Here is a 17,022-nt window from a genome sequence, read left to right as displayed (position 1 = left end):
AAAAAAAAAAAAAAAAAAAAAAAAAAAAAAAAAAAAAAAAAGATTTAACAGAGTGAAATTTCTGATGGCATTTCATTTGCAAAGAAAGAAAACGCAACGTATGTGTCAAGACCAACTTTTTTTTTTTTTACCCGGTCCATGTAAAATCTGTACTGAATCAAGGAGCACAATTTGAAGCACAATTTGGACATTGTACACATACGTATTTAATAATGAGATCAAAAATCATGTTTTTGTGAGAACTCTATTTTAAAGAAATGTACTTATATTCTTCAGCCGATATTACATTTGGCTGGTTTTCCCATTGTGCAATTAATAATGAATTACTGAGTCAAAGTTACAAAAATCCTATTTAATCTCTAGTTCTTTCCCATCAAAATTCAATAAGCTTGATTATTACTCTGGAATATTCTTCATTCTTAAAACATTTCCATCCGTTTCCCAAGTGGCAGGCAGCTCTGTGGTATCAAAGGTGACCGAGCTCTGTCTAACAGCCCAGCAGTAAATGATTCAAGAGGAAGGGCACAGTACCCTCAAGTCAGTAATTTCAGTTATGGGTGCTTTATAGGCAGAATAAGATTAATGCAATTGTCTAAAACTGACTTTTCCACGTAAACTTGTTCAGCTGCCAGACACAGAGCTAGTCGCATTTCTTTTTTTATTATTTATTTTTTGACAATGCGATACTTTGAAAAATAATAGATTTATGATGCTGTTGGAATTCTTTGCTTGTGATGAATGTAAAAGAGATCACTTGTTACAGGAACTTTTATAACCCATTCACCTTCATTTCACATGTTTATGAGGACTGCCTTCACTTATGATATACAGCCTGTGGCCATAAAGTGCTGGGTTATACGGTTATTTCTGATACAAGGTTGCTTCACCTTGGCTCCAAACTCCACGGAAGAGTGTCATAAACGGCTTGTTTGCAGTGTGAACCCTGCTGTCCCACACCAGTTTTTCTGAGGGCCGAGGGAAAGCTCTCTTCTGTAAAACACGTTCCCGAGGCACGTTGGTTTTAGCGCGAGGATAAAATGTGCAATGATAAGGAAGTCTCTTCATGGAGACGACGCTCTTTGACTTGTTCTCCCCCTCTGAAAGCCCTCCTTGCCCCCTCTCCCTTGCCCAAGCCCAAGTTTTAAAGCCCTTTTCCCCGTGAACTGCGAAGAGACAAACCATCCACTCCCGCCTGCCTGTTTATGCTTGTGTTTTTACCTCTGCTTGCCTGCAGCCCTCCTCAAGGCGGCTCGGCCTGTCCTGCGCCAACTGCCACACCACCACCACCACCCTGTGGCGCAGGAACGCCGAGGGTGAGCCCGTCTGCAATGCCTGTGGCCTCTACATGAAGCTTCATGGGGTAAGAAAGTCCCCTCTGTCTTGGTGTATGTGTCCTGTCCCCAGGGCTTGGGTGCTCTGTCCCCAAGGGTCTTGGTGCTCTGTCCCCAAACCTCTGGTGGCTTCGCGTGCTGTGTGTGGGTGGCATCGGGTTTCCTGAAGGTTGGGGCAAAGTTTCTGGTGAAACTTTTCATGGTCTCATCTTGCGGTTTCAGACCGTAAAGTTAAAAAATGATAAAGGTGTATAAAATCGATAAAACCACAGAAAAAATCTAGGCGCTGGAAAATGGTTGTCCTGTTTCAGCGAGCTATGGTTTTGTCAGTGCCTGAAAGGGTTTGTAATTGAAAATTTGTACGGATTTGTACAAAGAAACTGCCTCTGGTTATGTGGCAGATCTCTTGCCACCGTGATTTCAATCAGCTCTTCAACGGAAAAAAACCCCAGGCTTGTAGTACGACAGTTTTTCATGGTGTGGACAGACATAGCCACGACAGCAAAATTTTAAATGTAATTCCAGCCATTCCTGCAAAACTTTAAATGCGATTCTAGCCTTTGACAGGCAATAATGCAGGAGGAAAATAACTTGAATGTAATGGAATAAGTTTGGTGTGAGACTTGGAACCTGTTGTGCCCCGGTGGCTTTGGATATAGCCATGCACAAGTGTTTGAGGAATGAAGGCATTAGGACTCATTTGTACTTGGTCTAGTCCTCGAGAAAAAAAGTAAATTATATCACTGGTTTAAACATCCTAATGATAGGAAGCACATGGCTGAATTGTATTTCTCCAAACTGGTGTTATCACAAAGCTAAAATACATTTTAAGCCAATGTTTTCTGTATAACGATTATGGTTGTAATAACAGAGAACACAAAGCTGATTTTTGAACACGTTTTCTCTACAAACAGAAATTTGGATACAAAAAGCTGTATCGTATGCAGAACTGCTTATAGGAACAGACGCTGTGCTGATTACGGCATGAAGCTTCTGTCCTAAAACACTTACTGGGGACAACCCAGTTTGCATAGCTGATCCACAGGAAGAGGAGAATTTTTTCCCTTTTGCATTCCTGCTTTCCAGAATGAACTGCTAAGGATAATCTAGAAACTGTCTGGAAAAAGGAACTGGGGATCAGGTACACCCAGTCCAATTTAATTTCATACAACCTATGGCCAAACAATGCCTTTTTTCCTTAAAATTGTGCTGTTAATTTGTGGACTGATTGAGAAGTTGGAAAAATTACATCAAGAAAATAATTCCCCCCCCCCCTTTTTTTTTTATTCTGAAAAAACTCCCCTTGAAACAAGTCATTGCTTTGCCCAAATAAAATACAAAGGCTTTTGGAATTGCTACGGTGAGATGGGAAAAATGACTTGCTGTATGTGACTTCATTTCTTGTATATTTTCAACATCATTATTTGCTTGTATGGTCTAGTTTTGACTTTTGGTGATTAGAGCACATGTACAGCTCAATGATTGCTGTGGAAATTTCATTTTTTTCAGGTTCCCCGACCCCTTGCTATGAAAAAAGAAGGAATTCAGACCAGGAAGCGAAAACCTAAGAACATAAATAAGTCAAAGGCATGCTCTGGTAAATATGAAAAGATAAGGTAGTTGAGCTGCAAGAGTTTGGCTTTTTTTCCCCCCGCTGAAAAATTCTTGTTTTTAATGCCAGATCCCAATCTTTCAGGTAACAGTTCTACTGCAGTTCCTATGACTCCAACATCCACGTCTTCTACTAACTCAGACGACTGTAGCAAAAACGCTTCCCCAAGCACACAACCGTCAGCCTCAGGGGTAAGTACTGACACAGCATCCGTGTTTGTAAGCAGGCCGATCACTGTGTAGTGTTATCACAGCTTTTATCTTATCTAGCAGAACAATAATCTAAACAAACTTTCCAGTTTTGTTAGCTGATACTGGAACAAGATTTTCGGAGGATATCACATATAGCTGTAAACAGAGTGAGGAGCTGAAGTACTTTACAAACCCCTTAATTAAGACCTATATAATTTTTATGATTAAGTTAAGACATTTTGTTTTGAAGTGCTTAGTTTCTTCTCTTTCAAAGGTTTTCCTTCAGAGCAAAAAAAAAAAAAAAATCGTGCCCAATTGATCCTTTCAAGAAACAATTGTGCACGTGCCCTCTTCCCCCCCCCCCCTTTTGGTTTTTTTTTTTTTTTTTTTCCTGAAATGGTCTGATAAGGGTTTATCCTGCTGCCTGGAGGGAAGCATAATGTCTTTCTTTCTGAACTGAGATATGTACTTACACCCAGCTCCAGACCTCGCTGAAACCACGCAGGGGACCCCGGCTGATAGCAGTGCGTGGGGATCAGCCCTCTGCGGGCAGAGGGCTTCTCCGGGGGCAGGTGCTCAGCATCCCACAGTCCCAGGCTCTCGAGTTTGTGATCCTAATTTTACATCATATGCTCAAACCATCTCACAATGCCTTTCTTCACTCAGTTAGCACGTCTGGTATCAAATACTACTGTTAAAGTTGCATAGCTTAATATGGATTAATTCCTTACCTTTGGGCTATACATACCCATATCCATACTCCATCCTTTGGCCTTCTGAATCTTTCAATCTGCCACATAATTTCTTTGAAAAACTTTCCTAACGTGGCCTTCTCTTCTCCTTTATTAATTAAAAAAAAAAAGACATTGTTTATAATGACTATTTTTCAATATGTCTCAGCGTTCCCACATCCAAATTCCTTTCAATAGTTTAATTCCTGACATACAAAGTTTCATTGTAGAAAGGGAAAAAAAAAAAAAAACATTTTTAGCAAATGTGATTTTGTGTGGTGGCAGGGCCACCCAGTTTCAGAGGCACTGGGCTTTTGGTTCTGATGCTGCCAGGCAAGAATATCATTAACAGGGCTCCTCTTAGACAAGAGAAAACCTTGTCAGTCCAATAAAATAAATGGGTCACATCAGAAATAAAAAGAAACAATAACCAAAAGGTGAGTTGTTCAGGCTCCCTCCAGAGAAGCTCTATATATTGCTTTAGATTCTCCCCCTAATATTAGCAAAGTGTAAAAAGTGTAAAAAATCAGAAAATTTTTCCTTGCCCTTCCCGTTTGTTTCCTACTGATCTGAGAAACATCGTGTAATTATACCGTGGACAAAATTATAAGCAAAATCCATCCCAAGCCCCAGAGGTACAGTTGTGTGCTGCTCTGGAAGGAGAGACCTTAGAGATGCCATTTTTGCTGCAACGTTGCTTTTTTGGCTGGCTGACTTCTGCCTTCCTTTGTGCAGCCTGTCTCTCTAGAAGTGGTATTAGCAATTTTTGTGTTAGAATTTTAGTGGCACAGTTTGTGACATAATTTTGGCAGAGGGAGTTGTGTGGGTAGGATCCAAGCAGAGAGAGTGTCGGAGGTTCCCAGGACAAAAGGCTAGTTTGGTGCTGCTAGCAACTAAGAGCGATGCATAGAAACCCCAATGCTGCTCTTAATTACATAAAGGCATCCCCCAGTTTCAAGACATCCCTGATTTTTCCAAAGATGATCAGTCTAGGAGAGGACAGTCGCAGCCTTTTCTCCACCGTGATTCCATCAGATCTGTGCTGCATGTACAAAGCACTTGCGAAGTACCTCTCGCATGTAAGAGGATGTGACAGAGACAGTCTGTGTCTCCTGGTTGTGCCCAAGTATCAGCAGGGATGATGCTCAAGCATCAACAGGGGAAACTGGAGGCTGAAAGCAGGGAGGTGGCTGGGGAGGCTCATTCCACATTGTTTGGGAAGCGGTCACCAGCTCTGAGGGGAGCAGAACCATTGTTGGTGGGCTGCAATGCCGTGGGACGGCTGAGTGCTCGTAGGACTCCTTGAAGCTGTTGGGAGAGAAGGGAATTCAGCATTTTAGAGCCCGGCAGCCTTTAAGCTGATCACATGCTGAAGCACAGATGCTATACTGGGCTTCTATTTTCCTTCTTTTTTTTTTTTTTTTTTCTTTCCCATTTGAGTTGATATATTGATATCCCGAAGGTTTGTATTTAATCTTAGCCCAGGCGATGGCTTTACACAAGGAGTATAAATTTCTCCAGGACACGTCAGGAGGCAAAAACCCCTGGATAGATGAATCCAGGCTCTCTAATCTTTGGTCACTTTAAGAAGAAGGGTGACGTTATCGAAACACGGGCACCTGTTTGGAGGACGTACCTGGCCCTTTCCCCATGCGTTACACAACTGGCATGGCAACTTGTTGTTGTCTCGCTCTGTTTTTGCTTCTCTGGCTCTTCTGTAAGGAGGGGAAAAATGCCAAATTGACATTAGGCAGAAAAATATGATGACGTTTTAGAAACTGTTGTCTGAAATTCACAGCCATGTTGTTGCTAAATGAAACAGAGAAAATGAATTCCTCTACCGGTACAAAAGTAATTTATTATGCCCGTTGTGGGAGGCTGCCAAAAGAGCTCCTAGTTATGTAGAAATCTAATGGAAACGAAATTCAGCAGAATTCATTTGTGTCAGTAATACTCACTTCTTGCCCTACCTTTCTTTATCTCTTTCAAAGTAAAATAAAGAGGGGAGGGCAGAAAAAGAGAAGGGTAGCAATTACTCACCAAAATGTCTTTGACACTATCCATTTCATGAAGGGAATTTTATATGATGCCAATTTTGAGACAAATTAGCGAGAACCTTAAATGTTGATTTTATGTTCCAGCTGAAGTTTAAACATTTAAAAGATATGATTAATGAATTGCTATGGGTGCAAAGTAGATTTCAAACATCCCAAAATGTAGAAGTGTTTGGATCGTGCATGTTTCGTTGTCCCATTGTAAAGGGGCTATTTGCCAAATTCACATCTGGATCTAGGATTTAGGCCCATTTCTGTTTTCCTAAGCAGTATAAGTACTGGGTGTCCTGTGTTACTAATATGGAAAAGGTCCAGCTACATGATATATGAAGTAGCCTTACATCCCCATAAAAAGAAGATTTGAAGGTTTCAGGCAGCCTGCATCTGCATCTATACCTGCTCTCCCTTTGATGCTGCTGAAACTGTACAGAGAAAAGCTTCATGGAATAATTTGCACACCCATACATTTCCATGCAGGAGCTCCAACTGGTGTGATTACCAGAAGGGTTTGTTCCCTTATTAGGATAAAAGGCAGGATGAAAACTGCTGTAAAATCTGCTTTTCATGGCAGGGCATGAAGGCTCTTTGAGCCAGAGCTGAAGTCAGTAAAGGCTCAGCAGCACCGGAGCAGCTCTTTCAGAGGACTGTACTGCACCCTTCGTCTCCTATTCAGAGCTGTCTCAGAAGGACCATAACCACTCACCAGAGAAAAACTGTAGAATACCTTGGGACAGTGGTCTTGCAAGCAAAACACATTTACTTCCTTTGGAGGCTGACCTTTAGAAGTGGTTCAGGACTGGCTTTTCAGTGTTGTAGTACTGAAGTGGGAGAGCTGAGGGAAATAGCATTAGCAGGTGAGGAGCTAGAGGAAAAGTACAGTTCTAGCTGCCCCCCCAATGACTGACAATCTGGGCTGAATTCATGGAATAGCTTCTTGTCTGTTTGTTTTGTTTTGTGTTCAGAAGAGGAATCATGAGATTGTTATAGATATTATTTGCTCCCTTCTTGACAGAAGATTGGTAGGACATCGAGGCAGGCGTTGGGGGAACATGCCTGAGTACAGTATCTCCCAGAGTGTGGATGAACCCGTAGACTTGACCTCTTAAAAAAATCTCCTAACCACCTGGATATTGGAAAGCTGAATAGCCAAGGTTCCTTCAGACTATCTGATGATAAGATTTCAGTTGGGATAGAATAATTTAGTAGCTGCTGGGACAAAGTTTCCACGAGAAAGCCTCACCAGCAAGGTTGTTAGGACTTTCACCTGGAATATGGGAACACAGTCCCTCAGTCCTGGTATGACTAAATATTTATCTAAACCAGGTGGAATAAGATCAACAAGAGGCATGAGGAACATGGCAACCTCAAATATCAAATAGTCTGGTAGTCAGAGCATTATGCTTGGAGATGTGATACACCAGTTTAAATCCTCTCTGCTCGTGAATAGAAATGAATCTACGTCTCCTACCTCTTCTGCAGTATTCCTCACTCCTGGACAAAATAGGTTGCTGCTTTCCTCTCCCCAGTCAGTTTCATAAATTCAGTCATTCATTTTCTTTGCCGTGTGTATATGTATTCAAAAGAAAGCTTTAATTTTTGTATCAAATGAAAAGAGGCAATCCAGCTTTTTTTTTGTTTCAGCAGGGAAAACCAAGCAAAAGGAGTATTTCTGGTTCTATCCAAACCTTATATATGCATATAGACACATACATTTTGCTTTGTTTAATTTTATTGTCAAAGTAATAAAGCCAATTACTCACACAGCTCTCGACAGCAGTGGGGTCATCAGCTTTCCCCAGCCATGCTGGAAGTTGCCTCCCTTAGGAAATTAATGAAGTATTAACCACAGATTTATGTTGCTATAATACAAAGGAGAGATTAGAAGATATGTAAAATTACATATCTGCAATATAAACAAAAGGATCAATTGGACCAGCAAGAAATTACATCTTTCTGTAGTCAGGGGGTCACTAAATCAAGAAGAAAGTTGTGGATTTGCAGTACTGAGACCTTTTCTTCAGAAATCAGGGAGTGATAACATTTGAGAAAGTGCTCTTAATGGGGATGGCAGTTACCAAGGGGAGACTGAGACTGGAAAATTAAGGCCTTCACTGCTGTTTGCCAAAATACATTATATGTGAAAGATGTTTTTGCAAGTGTGTCTCAGCTGACCACAATTATTTTTTAAGTGTAGCAAAGCTAAACTAGGCTAATAGAAGAGGAAGGGAACAGTTTATCAGCTGAGGCTCAGTTTACTACAGACGTAATATGGTCCAAAATTCACGGAGCATTTTGAACCTTCAAAGCAGATGGAGCAAAGGTCTAACTGACAGAGCAAAGGTCCAGACCAAGGCCCTTGTCCACCCCCTCCAGATGTCAGCACAACTTCTTGACCAGAGCTTTTACCTCTCAGCATGGAGGCCTGAGGGGAGGCTGGGGCAGGCAAGCCTCCCCTCTTCCTGGTCTCCATGCAGGAAGGAGTGGGTGGAATAAAGCAGGAGGCTTTCACATGGAGATGTTCCCTCAGTGCTGGGCCGAACAACCCATTTCTGGTCTGGGCCTGCAGGAGTGGGGAGGATGTAAGTGTCTAAATCCCTCTGTGGTTCTGGCTGAGGTCTCCCCACAAGTGTGGTGGGCAGGTCCTCTACAGCAAGGCCACCTCTGATACAGACATCTTCCCTGGGGGCTGCCTGGTGTCCAGCTCCTGCTGCTTTGAGTAGAAAAAAGGTGGGATCCTTAAACCACCTTTGCAGATAACAGGCTCAAACCTCCTCTGTTTGTCTGGGAGGCAAGCTCTTCCCAATGTATTTAATTCATTTTTAGCTCAGGAAGTTGAGCTCCAGTTGATCATCTGTCTTGTTATCAGATATCAGCAGTAACAATAAATCCATTCCTTTTTTATTGATAGAGCCAGCCGTTGTGAATTAGAATAGCCCGTTGACTTCAGCATTGTTCAGCTTATTTCTTCCAGCTGACATGTCCTCTAATGGCCAACTGTAACTTCTGCTGCCTTTCCCCCGTCAAAGCCAGAGCAGTAACAGCGGAGGCAGGCAGGCTCGGGTCACCTAACTCAATGATTCATCCACCTCCTTCCCATGAGTTTGTTTTCCATGTCTCACTTTGGGAGCTGCCCGAGCTGACTGGATTCGTCATGACATTACCGGGGTGGGGTTTCCAGGCCCAGCCGTCCTGCCCAGGTCCTGCCCGCGCTAGCTTGATGGAGCCAGGATCCGGCCTCGGTTAGGCAGGGATGGGCGGCCTTCAAACAGGACATGCCTCCACGTCCTCCCTTCTGGGGTGCCAGAGGGAGGGGTGGATGATAACCAGGCATGGAAATGGCACAGTGCTGAGCCTCACCTTTGTGGAGTTGAATCAGGAAAAGGGCGAACTACACTTTCCGAGCCTGGAAAAAACAGGCAGAGATAAGATATTTGCCTACCGGAACAACAGCGGCAAATATGGGCAACCGGGAACCTTTCAGGGCAGCTCCCAGTGTTTTCGGCTCAAGTTGAGCAAACGCTGTTCAACTGTAATTGAAACCCTTCTTCCAGTGTGGGGAGAATCAATCTGTTAAAAATCATGCCTTTTGTTCCAAAAGGAGTCCACCTGATATATCAGAATTTTTAAAAGCATTGTTGAAAATCTAGGTTGATGTGAGGCCCAGAAATGGACCCAAAGTTTTGCATGAATTCCACCTTATTTAATGATTTGTGCAGTCATAGAAAAAGAGCCTACAGAGATCAGTTGTTACTGAGCAGAAGCTGTGTATCTGATAGCGGGATAACATAAAACATATTTTTTCAGATTAGGGCCATTTTGGGGAAGCTTTTTTTTTTTTCACTGTCTGAATTTTTGGGTAGCAGCTGAGAAAATGGGGTCCTGATTGGTGGCTGGGTGCAAGAAAAGCAGTCATCAGCCATTTTAGTAAAAGATAAAGAAAATATTGGTCTCCAGGTCGTTTCAGACAGAAGTGACCACTGGCAAGGAGTATCTCCTTCAGAAGGTCAGGTTTCAGCTGGGTTAAGCATGGCAACAAAAACTCCTCAAAGTGCTGCTTGGAAATTGCCTTTGGATAAGCGAAGCCCTGCTTCTCCTATGTACGAACTGCTAGCTTGGCATGACTCCAGGACAGCCAAGAGCTCTACTCTAGTAAAATGATTAAATATGTATACTTTTCACTTAAACAACAGGCAGGAAGCTTCTGCAGTCACAGTTTAGGATAGTCTTTTTTTTTTTTTTTTTTTTTTTTTTTTTCTTCTTTTTAAGGAATCTTGTCTGAAGACTATCCATTAACAAGTAAATTAAGGTTTTAAAGTTGACATATCCAAGAGTTAATTTTGCATGAAGTCAGCTCTTAAACATTTCCTTTATCAGGTGAAAATGTTGCCCCTTCTCTGTCTGGCACTGCAAATTTTTCCTCTTTAGTGGATCTGCTCAGCCTCATGGAAAAAATGATTGTTTCTTTGTCTTTGCAACTCCCCGTTTCTCTGTTAAAATAAATGGACTGATTACAGTGCTGGTCAGAGTTTCAGCTTCGTGCCTACCAGGGCTTCCCTGTGCTGGGTCTCGGGAGTGTAGGTGGTGGCATGAGGGATGGAGCAAACATGCTCCCTCTTCAGAGGTGTAGTTCTCCTCCACTTGAGATAAAAGGGGCTTCTCCCACCAGGAGAGCAAAAATATAGGTGCTACCCCACCACGGGTTTGGAGGCAGGCAGGGGGAGGTTGCCCAGAGAGGCTGTGGTGTCTCCTCCTTGGAGATCTTTGAAAGTCACCTGGATGTGGTTCTGGGCATGCTGCTCTGGGTGGCCCTGCTGGAGCAGGGGTTGGAGCAGGTGATCTCTGGAGGTCCCTTCCCACCTTGGTCATCCTGTGATGCTTGTGTGATCCTGAGAGTGGGGCACAAAACCTGGCTTTTGACAAACGCCCAGGAAAGCAATGCATGCTAAGCTCACCCGCTCAGCAAAACCTCTCCCTGTTTTTCCTCCCTCTGCAGGCGAGCTCATCAGTGATGTCTGGCCCAGGAGAGAGCACCAGCCCCGAAAGCAGCAACCTTAAGTATTCAGGTCAAGACGGGCTGTACACAGGAGTCAGCCTGACCTCCACAGCTGAGGTGACAGCATCTGTGAGACAGGATCCCTGGTGTGCCCTGGCTCTGGCGTGACCTGGTGCCAGCCAAGCTGGATCCTGGAGCTGTGTGGCAGCCCCTGGACGTCCGCGTGGGATTTCTTCTCTGGAGCGGTGGTGGCAGCAGCGAGAGTGCTGGCAAGGGACGCTCCTCTGAAATTGTTTCCGTGCCTTGGTGGCAGAGGCGGCTTCCAGCCCTCCCAAAGAGGCTCTGCCGAAGCATCCTGTTCCTCATCTATGCAAGAAAACTATAGGGAAAGCAAATGCCCACCGGGGGATAGCTAATGCAGCCTTACACACCTAATAAAAAAAAATAAAAAAAGAAAATGGAAAAAAAAAAGAAACTTAGAACTATCGATAGATTCCAGAATTACATCCTCAACTCATACAGCAGTGCTGCCTTTCTGATTGTATATTTGTTCTCACTCTCTCATCACCTTCTCCCCCAAGAACTGACAGATGCCGTCAGCGCTGGGGAGGGAGTAGCGGAGGCTTGAGTTATTAGACATAGCCAGATACTTTCTGAAGAGTGCTGGAAGCGTGTACGTACTGCTTGAGTCAGCGCAGGCGCCCCGAACTGGACATTTGACGTCCTCACCTGTCCTGCACCCTCCACTGCCAGCGCCCGCCTTGCTCTGCTCCTCTGTGCCAGAGCCCAGCTACACCCGGGGAGGAAATCACAGCCTTTGGTACAAGCCTCACGGGGTCGAGCTGGTTAAGGAGATTTTGTTGTTGTTTTAAGATATTTACTCACGTTGCAAGACTGCATTATAACTTTTGAAGTACACTGTGACTGAGGTTTATGAAAGTTCATATTTTGCGGCTGAACTGTATAGAGTCAGTCAAAATTTGTAAACAGGGTAGCAATCAGATATTTTTCTTCCATATATACAATAATTTTTTAAAGAAGTGCAATTTGCGTTGCAGCAATCAGTGTTAAATCATTTGCATAAGATTTAACAACGGTTTTTATACGAATGAATGAATGTAAACATTTTAACTTAATGGTACGTAAATAATTTAAAAGAAAAACTTAACTAGGCATCCTTAGGCTTTTTAGTGCAACAACAACAACAAAAAAATCCACTTTCTGTATTTCCAGTTTTTAAAGCAAGAATTTCACAGAACAAGCCTTCTCAGGAAAATTGCCCTAGCCATTTGCTCATAGGTTTTGTACAAAAAAAGCAAATGCATCCCCTGTTTTTTTTTTTTTTTTTTTTTTTTTTTTTTTTTGCCATTGAATAAGTATGTGCTGGAAAGAAACAAATTGCAATGAAACTTTACTACCTAACTGATACATATGTAAATACTCCATGAGATATTTAGGCATCTTCAGAATTTAGGATGCAATCTGTATAGTGTGACTGATGCATAGTTAGGTTGGTTTCCATTGTTTTTCAAGTGGGATGTCATTTGGAAAGTCATTTCATCAGAGCTTTACAAATAAAAGGGTATCATTTGTTGTTTTTTTTTTTTCTTTTTTCTTTTATTTACTTTCTTTTTTTTTTTTTTTTTTTTTTTTTCTGTATGCTGTACCTTCTCCTTTGTTTCAGCCGCAGTTGTTAAGTCGTATTAAAAGCTACGGAGATGTGTCTGACACAGGCAGCGTGCCTGATGGCTGCAGTGATGTTCTCACGTTGAAGTGTCTGCTCTGTCTCGCGAAGTCAGTGTGGTGTGTGGCATTCCTCTATAGCTCCCCTCTCTATGCCTTCCAGTGGTATGTAAAATTAGGGTCATGCACCTACCAACACAAGAGCATGAGATGTTTTTCCTGATGAAAGCCTAGGGAACTGGTCCTGAACCTTGTGAGCACTACCACGGTTTTGCTTGGCCTTCACACCATAGCTAACAGGTCGAAGGGAGGTCTCCTGTGTATGCAAAAATCTGCAAATGGTGTGGCAGAGCCCTGGCGTGTCCTCTGTCACCCTCTGGAGGTGAAGCCTGAAGGGCAGCAAAAACCGAAGGTGCAGAAAAAAGGAAGACGACCACTAAGAGCTACTGAGGGGAGCAGAAAACCTCTGCCTGGCTTTGAGGACCAGTCCTCTGCACTGCTTCGCAGATGGGAACAGGACTTGATGCTCTGTGTGTTTTCCAGCTATGTTGGCAGCACTGCCATACCAGGATGCCCAACCACCATGCCCAGCACTACCATCTCCCTGTGGAGTGGCTGTGACGTGAGTCTTCACCTCCCCAAGCCAGATTTTCCTTTGGGGTGAAGTGCAATAGCTCCTCTGCTTGCGGAGAAGCTATGCTGGAGTGCACCCGCTGAGACTCTGGCCTGTAAAAACCAGAGGGCTGAGGCTGCCTCCTTAACCCTGGAGCTGATGTGAGGACCAAGGGATGGACACAGCCCTCAGTGAAGAACAGTTTCTAGCAAAAAGGGTCAGACCAAGCCTCTCATAGGGTTTGGGCTCCTCTGGACCTCTCCAGCAGCCCCAGTGGGGCTGTCACACCAGCCTTGGTGCTGGGCCACCTCGCTCCCTTGCTCCCTGGGACTTGATGTGGTCGTGCACCCCAGTCCTGCTAGCCTGAGGGCCACGTGGGCTTGGAACTCCTAATTTACAGATGGAAAGCCATAACCAAATGCAAAGCGGGCCATGCAGGGAAACACTAGGTTTACAAAGCAAAGGGTGTGGATAAGAGGGTGAATCTCTTTCCTTTTGAAGCATTTGTTGGCTGAAATATCCTCTTCTGTGGTTTTCCATTGCTGATGCCTAAATGGATAAAAAAGCTGTTGCTAACTGGTGTTGAACAGCTTTCATGCTTAGCTGGTATGCCACTTCTCAATAGCACAGTGCGAAACTCACTGCTGGGCAGGGGAGGTCTGTGTATGTTGGAGCTACGTTGTTTGGAATTGTTCTAAACCAGAGAGCTTTAGGATACTAAAACTAAACCAGGGAGTTTTAGGATACACACACATCCAGCAGCCTGTGGATGGTCACATTGCTTCGAAACCCCGTGGCATGTTTGAAGAGGGCTCCTGGGAGCCCTTCTCCCTTCTCAGCACCACCTTTCCCCAGGGGCTGACTTAGGGTGGTTCCTGCAGATAATGAGTCCCGCGGGGCGAAGAAGGGTGTCCTATGTAAAAAGGATCTGAGGCTGAAAATGCTCTTTTAGGTGATATAAGCAGGAAAGAAAAAAAAAAAAAAAAAGGAGAGAAAAACAGCTTTTCATAGGGAAGGTGTTTCCCATTATTTCTTATCAGCAAAAGCATCAAGAATGAAATACTTTGCTTCCCTGGACCAGAAGCAGGGCTAAAACAGGTTTTTATCCCTCTGCAGGAGGGAAGGGGGATGCAGTACCATATTGCCTTACTCTACAGATGCCGAGGAGGTTCTATGTTACAACTTTACATAGAAAAAGTCTAGAAGTCTACAAGAACTCTTGTACAAGAGTACCTCCCTCAACAAAACTGCAAAGTGTACTTATTGCTGGGGCTGTTTGGCAAAATAAAGATTTCTCTCTCTTTATTTTCCCATCCTTTTCTTTTTTTCTTTTTTTTTTTTTTTTTTTTAATTTTGTCTTTAGTCCTGCTGAGCCGGCACAGCTCTGGGTGTGTGAGCTAGACTTTGCTCTGGCTCATACATCACCAATACCACTGATACTGATAGACAGCCTGGCCAGATGCTTTCCTTACTTATCCCTGTTTCTCTTCAGTGACAGCCCTTGGGATGGGCTGAGAAAGAACAAAGAAAGAGTTTGACTGTGGGTCTCAATTACTAGCAAGGCTGAACAAGCCAAAATAACCCCAGAGCAGCTCTCTAGTACCAGGATGAAGCTTCAGAGTTGACATTTGAAAACAAACAAACAAACAAACAAACAAAAAAAAACCAACTATATAATTACTTGTTACCATAGCACCTTTTCTCTGGAAACAACCAAAATGAAATAGCCAATGACTCAAGGCATCTGCTTTGGGCTCCCATGCCAAGTAATACTCAGGCTCACATTTTGCTTTACTGACCCCTCAAGAGCAGACCGATTCTGGACATGTGTTACCCCAGGTTTCTGTCTTCCCTAGGTCCCAGATTTTGTACTAGAACTGTTCCTGTTGCCCTCATCCATAATTATGTATATATTTTTTTCAATGTAGAGTGCTTGAAATCAGCTGCGATCCCTACCATGGTGCAAAGTGGTATTTTTCAGCATGGTATTGAGGGCATTGGTGTGGTATGAGTGCTGTGGAGGTATGACAGGGTGCAGCAACTGCTGGGCTTAGGCTGGTGAATGGGGTGAAGCAGAAACAACCAGTCCTGCTGGTGACTTGGGGATGTCACCCAAAGGGAGAGGCACCTGGCTCTTTCCAGCTCCACACATGGGTTTTGTTACTTGTGGGCCAGCAGAACGCAAGGACCAGATGTGAAGTGAGAAGCCAAAGTACCTGATTTGGTTTGGTTTTCTTACTGCAAACCCAGATAGAGACATTTGTCAGTCCTGCAACATTTGCTATATAGAACTTGGGTAATTTGTTGCCTGTTCCTGCATAAAAATAATATCACCTCTTTTCTTTTCCAAAAAAAAGAATGGATTTAGGAGTTACATCCAGTCCCTGTTACCAAGAGCCTTAGCTGAACGCAAGCTGCAGGAAACCCAAAATGGACTTCAGCTCCTTCTGTGTGCTTGCAACTCCAGATCTTCCTTATCCAGCTGTCCTGAACTTCATTCCTCACAGATCCTTCAGTTCCTAAATCTGTATACATTGGAAATTCCAGGGTTGTGTCAAACACACTGAAATTCAGTATTAAAATATAGGGCAAGGGTTATTGCAGTTGGCCAGGGGAGAAGGAAACTGGAGGCTTGAGGGGCAATTCCAAGTGGCCTCAGCTCCACACGCTGCTAAAAGCTTTAAGATCCTTGTTACATGTTTGTAACGTGTTTTGGAATCACTTCTTACCTTCTTTCCTTAAAGATATCTGAAGAAAATTGGAATAAGACCTATGAGAGGGGAGGAGGATTTAGGTGCCCTGGTGGACCTGCAGCCAAACAAGAGCTGCCAGAGCAGTGCTGTAACCAAAAATTCTGATATGTTGCCTGAACAAATAAACAGGATTGAGTAGGAGTAAGGAGGTAATTTTACTTTGGGATGCTGCATCCAGAGCTGGCATACACATTTGAAAAGGATGTTGAAAACGAGAGTGTAGGGAAACAGAACTACAGAAATGATTTAAGGGCTGGGGAAAATGTCTGGCCTTGACAAGTTTAAAGACCACAGCTTGCTTAAAGTATCCAAAAGGTGATTGGTTTAGAGAGTCCCTTCATGGGGAGAAAACATTTGGTACTTAAAAAGGCTTTGATCCTACAGAGAAAGACATAACAAGGTCTAGTGGACAGAAGGTGAAGCCAGATATACTGAAATGAGAAATTAGCCTCAGCTGAAGCAATGAACATAATTAGCAATGGGAGTGACGGCAAGGGAAAAAGAGGAGTGCTCAATCTCTTGATGTCTTTGCAACAAAATTGGAAGAGCAGCTTTAGCTGAGCAAAAGTGACTGAGCTCAGGACCAAGTGGGTTACATCTGCTTCTTCGTTATTTATGGGCTGGATTAGTTTTCATTTGGCCTGAAACTGTATTACTTTTTGGGATGAGACCCAGTGCTGAGATCTTGAATTTTTCTCATTATAAAAAAACCCCATGGCACTTTTCCTGTGAGTCGTGGTAAACACTGTGGTGTCTTGACCCAGTTTCAGCACAAGTAATTATTTTTTTCGCCTACCTAAAATGTCCTACTTCCTCTCCAAAACTGTCCTGCATCTTTGTTGTTTCCTGTTAAATACATCCTGAGTTGCACAGAAGAAAGGGCCGTGTTTCAAAAACGAACAAACAAAACTTGAAAATCTCTCATCTTCTATGGTGCAACATGCAGGCAGGGCCTATGAAGCAGCTTGCTGTTGTTGGAGAAGCAGGAAGGAAACATTTGCTGAAGACGATGGTCTGCAGGTCTTCCGTCTGTGACCTTTCAATACTGTGAAGACTGCAGC

The 17,022-nt window shown here is 43.5% G+C and overlaps 1 protein-coding gene across 1 annotated transcript in view; it reads left to right on the top strand.

Annotated features, from left to right (window-relative positions):
• The window catches only part of GATA6 (GATA binding protein 6), a 19,480-nt gene extending 7,253 nt beyond the window's left edge, over positions 1–12,227 (top strand). Inside the window, exons 4-7 of the mRNA XM_035318607.1 lie at positions 1,235–1,360; positions 2,841–2,928; positions 3,028–3,134; positions 10,913–12,227. Of these exons, the coding sequence (XP_035174498.1) occupies positions 1,235–1,360; positions 2,841–2,928; positions 3,028–3,134; positions 10,913–11,080 (489 nt within the window). The 3' untranslated portion in view covers positions 11,081–12,227. The remainder of the gene's footprint in view (positions 1–1,234; positions 1,361–2,840; positions 2,929–3,027; positions 3,135–10,912) is intronic.
• The last annotated feature ends 4,795 nt before the right edge of the window (positions 12,228–17,022 follow it).

The sequence above is a fragment of the Oxyura jamaicensis genome, chromosome 2 (genome assembly GCF_011077185.1).
Source record: "Oxyura jamaicensis isolate SHBP4307 breed ruddy duck chromosome 2, BPBGC_Ojam_1.0, whole genome shotgun sequence".
NCBI lineage: Eukaryota > Metazoa > Chordata > Aves > Anseriformes > Anatidae > Oxyura > Oxyura jamaicensis.
Note: the sequence above shows the minus strand (reverse complement) of the source record. Positions and strands in the feature narration are given on the sequence as shown.